A 9,323-nucleotide genomic window follows, 5' to 3' on the forward strand; every position below is an offset into this window, starting at 1 on the left:
TTTTTTTTTTTTTTTTGCTTTTATAAGTCACGCTTGATTATTCAATAAAATATACACTTAGACAAGTTTTATTCTACGTACCTATTTTATAACAGGGACAAATACTTCGTCTAACAAAATAATAATGTGCTTTGTTATAGATAAGATCATGAAATTGAAATCAATGGTAAAAATGTTAGGGTATGTTAGGGTTTCTGAACTTGGGGTTTTTCGTTTTGGGTTCATTTGATTCGCAATAATGGGTTTCGTGGTAGTTGTTGTTGGATGTACGGGTGGCGTCAATGAAGGTGCTGGTAGGTGGCCATGAGTGGTGTTTTTGGGTGGTTGTTGGACAGAGAAAATGATGGAGGTGAGAAGATGGTGGCTAGTCGTGACCGTGGCGGCGGTGGTTAGGGTTAGGTGGTGGCTAGGGTTTTTGTGTAAGGGGAAATTAGGGTTTCTAGAGGTAGGAGATGATGATGACGTGTTAAGGGTGATGTGTCATTGATTGTACAACTGGACAGTTGGCCGTTAACGATTTAAACGACGTTAGCAAAAAGGACCAAATTGAACAAAACTGACAACATCAAACAAAAAAAAACATGGGAACAAAGTGAACGCACTTGACGAAAATACAGACCATCGGGAGTATTAAGTCTAGATTTAAAGAGATTTAAATAAAACAGATATTATTAAAAAATAATTTCTTTTTATAACTGTTTATATGATAGTTTATAATTGATTTATTTTAAATATAGGATTCAGTGACACATAATTTATTTATTGTAAAATAAATGGTTAAAGAAACGTGCTATAAATTATAAACACATGGAAGAGTCTATATAAGCAAAGAAACTAAATTTCATTCCACTTAATTTGGAAAGAAAGAAATCATATTGGTGGTAAATCATACATAAAACAGAAAGAAGGACTGTTTCTGATCTGTGCCATGATTCTTTCCGCCGCCACACAGAAAATCCAGTTCTCTGGAGTCTTCTTCTTCTGGCTTATTCATGATTCAAAGTGCAAACCCCTATAACTACAAACCTCACAAACTACACAATACTGGAGGGTTTCTTCTCTTGGCCATTCGTGAAAACCTTCTGGAACCTCACATAGTAGGGTTCAATGTTGTCCCCGACAGCCATGACTTTGGTTCCATCGACATCTTCAAAGGTTCCGACAGGAGCACAGGGTGTACCAGGCACACCGGGGCAGAACCTGAAGCTGTAGATCTCATAGGCATGGTCCCCTTCGAGCCTCTCAATCTTGAACTTGCTTCTGATGTCGTAAGGGTTCCCTCCTGTGCTCACAAACCAGATCCCTGCTCCTTGCTTGCTGATCCTCCACACTGTAGGCTCGTTGCAGACTGTAAACACAGGGAAATCAATGGTGAGATCGGTGAGAGTTGGAATGTGGCCAAGCCCTTCTGCATAGAATGCCACTGGTGAGCCAATGAAAGAAGGATCACGGATAACATCAAGAGGGCATGTCTTGTTCCTTGTTTGGCCTAGTGTGAGGCCTCCTTCATCGGCCCAAAGTGGCCATACATAGTACCCTACTCCTGGCACCAAAGGGTTCCCTTGCTTATCCACCACTGGCTCAGGCTCGGCAGCTAGAAGTGGCTGCGTGTTCAAGGCCAAGAGAAGGAGCAAGTGAAGAAACATGGCAACCTTCATTTCCTCAGATTGAAACCAAGAAACCAATGTGTTTCTGTGTCTTTTTCTTTCTGTGTTACATTCTCGTAATGCATCATTAAATACTGAAATGATTCGATGTAGAAAATTTGGGTTATGCAGCACGAGGTGTTTGAATATACTTTTGAAAAAATATTCGAACCATACCATTCACAAAGTATGCTTATACATGTCAAAAAAAATTGTTAAAAAAGTGTCATTAAAAAAAAAAATTCTAAATTATTACGTTGTGGACATGTGAAAGTTGAGTATAGTAGAAAATTGCTTGTGGATAACTATGAAACTAGAGGTGATTTTTTTTCGGATAATGATACTTAAATAACATTTTTTTGACAATATTTAAACATCATCTATGTGTCATTATATGATTAGTTCATGGTGGTATTATAAATACTATCCTGAATCAATTATAGAATGACACTGATGTTCAAATATTAATAAAAAAAGTGTTCTCATCATTATCGTTGTTTTTCGGATCAAATACTATACTGCGGTCTTCTGTTCTCATTTATTACTTAGTATTATATTTGGCTCGATGGACACGAGCTGTTTTAATTTTGATTTTGAGAATATAATAAACAGAACAGAACCACGAGTGACTAATCAAACACGTTCCTCAAAATGTTCTTTTTCAGATGTTAATTAGTCAAAAGTATTATTTTGATTAAGAACATAACCACTTTTGTATTATGTAATTTCATAAGCCGTTGCATTCAAGAGTTACTTTTTTTTTTCTCATTTCCATTTCTCAAATTTGTCTGCAAAATTGTTTTTTTTTTCAATGGTATTTTGAAATTAGAATTTTTTTCTCAATGGTATTTTCGTTAAGACTTTCTTTTTTTCTTTTTGGTTTTCACTTGTGAAGTTGAAGGTTGGTGCACAAAGAGAAAGAAAAACACCATAAATAGAATTGTTTCTCGCATTACAAAAGGATGCACCAAAATGACAAAAGACACATTTCTATATTAGTCACCCAACCCATATCAACATAAAATACAAGAAAGGAAAGGAAAGGAAAGTGTTTTTCTTTTTGCTTGTTCTTGCTATACAACAGTACACCCTTTTCACTGTACCACAATAAACACTCCCTATTCTTCAATTGACAATCACTAATCTTGCTCTTGCTTTCACCAACTGTGCTGCAATTTCATTAATTCTTTGTTTTTTCCTTCATGATACAGTGCTGGAAGTTAATGAACTTTCAGCACTTATGTGAATCTATATCTTATATTGGTAGAAACAAAAAATTCTGTCTCATTATCATAAGACATATAATAAGACAAATTGTTTCAGTAAGATTTTGTACGAAAAGATGAGGTCAAATTTCTTATATTTCTTTAATTCAAGTCTCATTATTAATATGTTTCAATTCTTTAAAAGCTTATAAGTAATCATTTAGTTAAACTAAAATGAATTTTAACTATATAAACTAAAATGAATGAATTTTAATTATATAAACTAAAAGATAAAGTATATTCTATTAAATGATTAACATGCTTATTTTAACCTTATAAACATGTTAATCATTTAGTAGAATATACGTTATCTTTTAGTTTATATAGTTAAAATTCATTCATTTTAGTTTTATATGTTTTTTTAATCATTTTTAATTCCTGATTTTATTCCGTAAAAATTTTAAAAATAAGTTGCATGTATAAAAATATTAAAAGTGGTACATAAAATTAAAACAAATCATTTTTAAAGACAAATCAAAATATAAAATTTATGTAATTATAGAGAATAGATAAATTTGCAAATAACCCAAACATAATTATGTTACTCGGGTAAATTTCTTGTGTACTAATACTAATCAAACAATACAATCACACGCAAATCAAAAAGTTAAATTAAACAAAAATTTGTTACACACTTGTGTTACAATGTTTTCACATTTTAAGTTAAACTAAAACCAGATTATAATCAATAATTAGATATTTCACATGCTCAGTTAAATAATATATCTTGAAATAGAAGGCCTGGGACAAATACTTCGTCTAACAAAATAATAATGTGCTTTGTTATAGATAAGATCATGAAATTGAAATCAATGGTAAAAATGTTTCATTTTTCACCAGATGTATAACGAATATCAGAGCTAAGTTTTAGCTCATCATGGAGTTGGTATGAAGGTATTGACATCGAAACTCAGTTTTTTAAATGGAATTTTCCTGCATGGATTTACCATCCAATTTCTCCTCATGATTCATCCCATTCAAGCTTTTGTTAAATTTTTCTCCAAGCTTTGACCATTCAGCTCGAATATGTGCTTGGTTCTTCTTGGCCACTTCCAACTCATTTTTCAAGTGAGGCACCTGTTCCTTCAACTCATCTCTTTGAGCTTTAAGAATCTTTGCTTCTTCAAAAGCTTCCCTTTTTCTCTTTGTACTTGTTACCTTAGCTGATTGAAAAACAGAAATGTTAGCTTTAATTGCATTTATTTGCTCCTCTAGCTCTTTCTTCCTTTTCTCCAAACATGATAACTGGTTGCTTAATTCATTCTCTAAGGACGAAACCTCCTTGAACTCCTTCTTGTTAGCTTCAAGATTTTCTTCAAGTTTATCTGCTTTCAAGATGTTGGCGTTGGCAGATTCTATTTTCCTATTAGCATCATTGTAGTCACAACTCCAGCGAGTGAATTCTCTAGAAACTTCTAATATCAACAACCTCATTTCTGCAGAGATTCCATCGTCTGCGGATAACTTGGCAAGATATTCTATGGAGGATTTGATGGTACCAGACTGTCCAGTATGCAATAGATCAGTGAAGTCTTTGGAAAGAAGGTCTTGCAGAGTTTTCAATGCTTTCTTGGTCTCTTCAGAGGGTGTGGAGTTGGACAATTCAGTAACGACTGTGGTATCTTGAGACGGAGACATAACCGAGGTCTCTGCATCAAGAGAAGCATAAAATGCTTTCATTTCTACGTCATCCAGAGTGAGTTCCTCCTGATTCTTGGGGGATTCAATGGTAGACAGCATAAGAGGGGAACTAGTTTTTGCATGTAGTTCTTGAATGGAATTGGGAGCATTTTCAGTGGATGCAATAGTTGGAACTCGATTATTTGAAGTCGGAAAAAAGCATGGGACTTGTGATTCAGGCTCGATCTTCAACGGACGAACCATAAGCACTGTGTTTAATCCAGATTCTACAAAATAAAAATATATATAGCAGTGATAATGAGAGGTAACCCAGATGTGTTTTTTACGAACAAACTGTAAGAAATGCAAAATGTAATAAAAACACAGGACAGGAAATCAACCAGAAGCACTGTGTTTGATCCAGATTCTACAAAATAAAAGTATATATAGCAGTGATAATGAGAGGTAACCCAGATGTGTTCTTTACGAACATACGGTAGAATCTCGCATGGCCACATTTCAATTGGAAGAAATGCAAAATGTAATAAAAAACACAGGACAGGAAATCATGTTTCTTAAGCTGCTGTATAGATAGAGCAAATCTAGCATTGAAGCAAATGGTAAATGTTGTCTAAATCAATTTCTTACTCTATTATAGCTACCACATGTTACACCGGTTCATCATTATCAGTGACTTAAGGCAGACAAAAGCTTAACAAACTCATGTGCAGGTGATCAACTATTGTCACAATAGAAGCTTGAAATTTAGATGCCATATCCTACCTTATTTTTAAGATATTTTCAACTGTTAATTGATCAGATTTTTGTTTGGGTCCATCTACCACAGAATATTATAGAAGAAATTGATCAACTATATGAGTGAAAAAAAATTGGAGTTGCAGATAACAACATCCATTTGGGGAAGTAAAGATAATCCTTACCTCTAGCACTACTGGGACCTCTGAAACACCCTGATGCCATTGAATCTCGAGTAATAGCATCCAGACGTTTAGGACGCTTAGGGCAGATCACTAAATGACGCTTTAAATGAGAAGTCCCACAGTTATCTTGCAAAAGTTTTCCACAGTGTCTGCACAGAACTTTACTGCCTTCAGTGGTTTGAATTCGCTGCATTTCTTCCCATACTTTAGAAGTCATTTTTGGGCGCTTGGAATTATTGCAATCGTCATATTCATAATCTATCTCAATGCCTATTGCATTTTCATGTGTCATTTTCTCCTGTTAAATAAATATGAACTAAACTTAGCAAAGAAATTCATAATTTCAAATTCAAACAACATTACTCACACACATACAAATGGGTTCACAAAACTTGAATGTTGGCATCTAATATACATCAATAACAAACAAGTCTTCAACACTGCAACCTTTGCATTAAAAGTAAAACAAACTCGCCTGCTCAGTATTTTAGTACAGTCAAACCATTCTATTAAAGTTTTGTGGATTTTTCTTTTTGAAAATAAGCAATAAGGTATAGCTGAATTAAAATTTCCTTCCTCCATATGCCATTGAATTCCACAAGTTAATAAAATCATAAAGTTCAAGTGCAACTCAGATATGCAATTCAACACCAAAGAAGTGGCAAGATATGACTAACAGCTCAATTATCCTAAATAAGATACTATAACAAAATGTGATGGATTCTTCAAACAGAAAGTCCAAGTCCTGCAAGCAAAAGTTCTGCTGGTAAAAAGAACAAGAAAATAAAAAATACCTTCTGCAAGAAAAATCAGTCCATAAACCAACCATCAAACATGTTTTCCCATAGTTACACACATTCGCAAACAACAATTTGCATGCTACTGTAGCATCAAATGCACCATCAGTCTAGACCGGAGTTAAACTATATGTCTCTAATCTATTTTAGGTTTCCCAAATATATCCTCCTTCAGATACAATCTAATTTGATATATGGTAAAACATAATGGACATCTATAGTTGAGTTCATCTATCCAGTTGAGTTGATATTGGAACCTTGTCTGGTCCTGTCCCTTTTGCAATCTCAATCCCTATTAGTTTATCAGTTGCCTGTAATTAGACCTTAAGGATCTGCTACAATACAAAGATGGTTTTGTACCAACTTGGTTTGTTATCCAATGTAACTATAATATGTCAATAATAATATTCTTTAAATAACAATCAATCTCTTCTTTCACTACTACAATTCAAACTATAACTCTTTTTCAATTTTTTTCCAACTTTTTTCTTCTGAATTTCTTTAACTTAAATCTAAATTCTCCACCCTCAAATTCCAACAATGCCAAAATTCAGTCTTTTTTCTCAAACTTTTCTAATTCAACTGTCACAGATCTCAGCCACAAATAAAAGAATCACTAGTTCTCTATTACACCTTCTAACAATTGAAATTCAACCATAAAACATGAAGCTCATAACAAAGATAGCGAGTCTGACATCAATTTTGCCTCCGAAAATTGAAATTAAAAGAAAACTCGACATTGTAGCGCAAAAACAAAAAGTAAACAATTGAAAAATGACGAGGCATAGTTACCACAAAAATTGATGAAAAGGGTTTATAGTGTTACTTGGCTTGTGCTGTGAGACGAAGCCTGCTGAAGGTTTTTACAAGCGTCAACGGTGGTTCAGAGACGGTAGCAGCTGAAAGAGACAGAAACTGTATTGAAGTGATGCAGGGAACACGAAAAACAGAAACTCAGGTACGTAGGTTTCGGGCTTGGGCCGGGCCTGGGCTATACGTCACCGGTTCTGGCTTAGCCCATGGGCCGGAAAATTTGAGGAGGGACCGGATAAAGAGTTTTGTGGAATATTTCATTCAACATCCTATTTTTGTTTTTCTATTGAAAAGTTGATTAAAATAATAGAAATAATTATGGGAACATAACTGGTTGTTTTGCTTCTGAGAAGAAAAACAGCTTTTTTAAATGATGTGATAAAAAGTAACATGTTCACAACTATAAAAAAAAATTGTGATTTTAAATTTAATACATTTTATTTAATGATATATATGAATTTTTTTAACAGCTTTATATTTTAACTCTAACTTTTTTTTATAGTCTCTATTTAGTAAAATTTTGCATAAGCATTATTCTCAATTTGATTATTGGTTTCATAACATTGGTACTTATTGTATGCTTTGAATATGTAAATATTAGAAGAGGTGATATAATTTCCGCTAATTATTATGTTATTGATAATTTATATAAAATATAACTTTTATGTCGGAGTATAATTATATAGTTTTGTTTATATTTATTTTTGAATAATAGTTATATAATTCATATTTTTGAATATTTTAAATACAATAATTTATGTGTTAATTTTGAATTATTATTTTTACAATTGTATGTACTTTCAATTTTGTATAAGGAGAAATTTTATGTATTTATTTTTATAATTTAAAACCAATTTTTTTTTTCAATAATATTTATCTGTATGTCAATATCAATTATTGTAATAGAATATAAAATATTAATATTTTTTAAAAATAACAGTAATAATATTTGTAATATCAATTACTGGTCAAAGAAATTAAACATGAATTGGGAACTAAACCACCTGTTTTCAATTATATTTCAATCTTTATTTAAAAACAGGCAATGGTCAAAGAGATTAAACATTGAGGAATAAATCGTCTGTTTTAATTTATATTTCAATTTTTATTTAAAAGCAGGCAAATCTAGTCAAATATAATAATTAATTAAGACATAATACACTTGATATTTTGTTGGTCACATAAGTGCATATAAATTAAGTATTGGGCTTAGAAGACTTTTTTTTTTTTTAATTTATATATTTCGTCATATTTTTTCAGTGATGAAAGAAAATTTTTGTTAAAATTTGTGTATCATGAGAAACAATAATCACTAACACGAATATCCTAAATATATTTTGTCTAAATTATTATTTTTAACATAATTTCTTTATACTAAAATTCATATTGAAGAACACAAAGTAAAATTACTATATTAATATTTCTCTTAATTAATTTAATAATAACAATGATATATGACTAAACATACAACAATTAACCTAATCTGTCTCATGTTACCCTTTGTTTTCTGCTTTTAGTGTCTTGACAATTAATGAAACTCAGTCTACAGATAACAGATTGTATAGATAGTCCTCAAAATTAAGCATTTGCACCTTTATTCCTTTTTCCACTAGCTGCACTCTACATGTTTGTAAAATTGAAGTGCGCCCGAGTTACCTTTTGCTGTTTGAAATAGAATTACAACTTATTGTAGATGATGAGTAAATTATTGGAGTTAATAATCCTGAGCACTTTTCTCTATTCATTCCATTCCAAAGTGTGTATCGCTTGTATTATCTGTCTATAAGTGTTATATTATTCTAAGAACAGGTTTGGATTATTGAGCATTTAGTATAAAGGAAAAATATATATTAAAAAGCATCTGGATAAATACATATATCAAAGTTGACACCTTAAGAAACTAGGGTACCCAATAATTTCATTAAGGAATTAACAAACACGGAATTACACGCAATTTGGGGAACTAGAACCTAATTGTAGCAGCTAAAGAAAAAATAAAGGTGTCATGCTTTTTGTTGTACTATTCTCTATAATTTTGGCCATAAGAAGATAAATTAAGAGATCCTATCACCAATTAAAATAACTTGGAAAGAATGGTCTAGACCACAGTTGAAATTGATGTTGCTACCTTAAACTATATTTTGGAATATTTAGTGAAATATGTAAATACTTAACAATAATTTAGAGAAATACGTAAATAACTTTAAAAACTAAATCTATTTTTTGTGGAAAGCTAAGTTA

The 9,323-nt window shown here is 31.9% G+C and overlaps 2 protein-coding genes across 3 annotated transcripts; both read right to left on the reverse strand.

The window, feature by feature from the left end:
• Positions 1 to 820: 820 nt before the first annotated feature.
• Positions 821 to 1,749, reverse strand: LOC106767274 (miraculin). The gene has a single exon (XM_014652131.2). It carries the CDS (start codon positions 1,656 to 1,658, stop codon positions 1,035 to 1,037), a length of 624 nt encoding a protein of 207 aa, XP_014507617.1. The 5' UTR covers positions 1,659 to 1,749; the 3' UTR covers positions 821 to 1,034.
• Positions 1,750 to 3,624: 1,875 nt separating this feature from the next.
• On the reverse strand, positions 3,625 to 7,341 carry LOC106765771. Of its 2 annotated transcripts, none has more exons than XM_014650503.2 (3): positions 7,096 to 7,341; positions 5,473 to 5,770; positions 3,625 to 4,818 (listed from the first exon to the last, which is right to left on the reverse strand). In XM_014650503.2, exons 2-3 carry the CDS (start codon positions 5,762 to 5,764, stop codon positions 3,830 to 3,832), a joined length of 1,281 nt encoding a protein of 426 aa, XP_014505989.1. In that variant the 5' UTR covers positions 5,765 to 5,770; positions 7,096 to 7,341; the 3' UTR covers positions 3,625 to 3,829. The 2 variants fall into 2 exon arrangements, with proteins under 2 accessions (XP_014505989.1, XP_014505997.1); XM_014650511.2 differs by having other exon boundaries at positions 7,062 to 7,341.
• Positions 7,342 to 9,323: the final 1,982 nt, after the last annotated feature.

Source organism: Vigna radiata, chromosome 1 (assembly GCF_000741045.1).
Source record: "Vigna radiata var. radiata cultivar VC1973A chromosome 1, Vradiata_ver6, whole genome shotgun sequence".
NCBI lineage: Eukaryota > Viridiplantae > Streptophyta > Magnoliopsida > Fabales > Fabaceae > Vigna > Vigna radiata.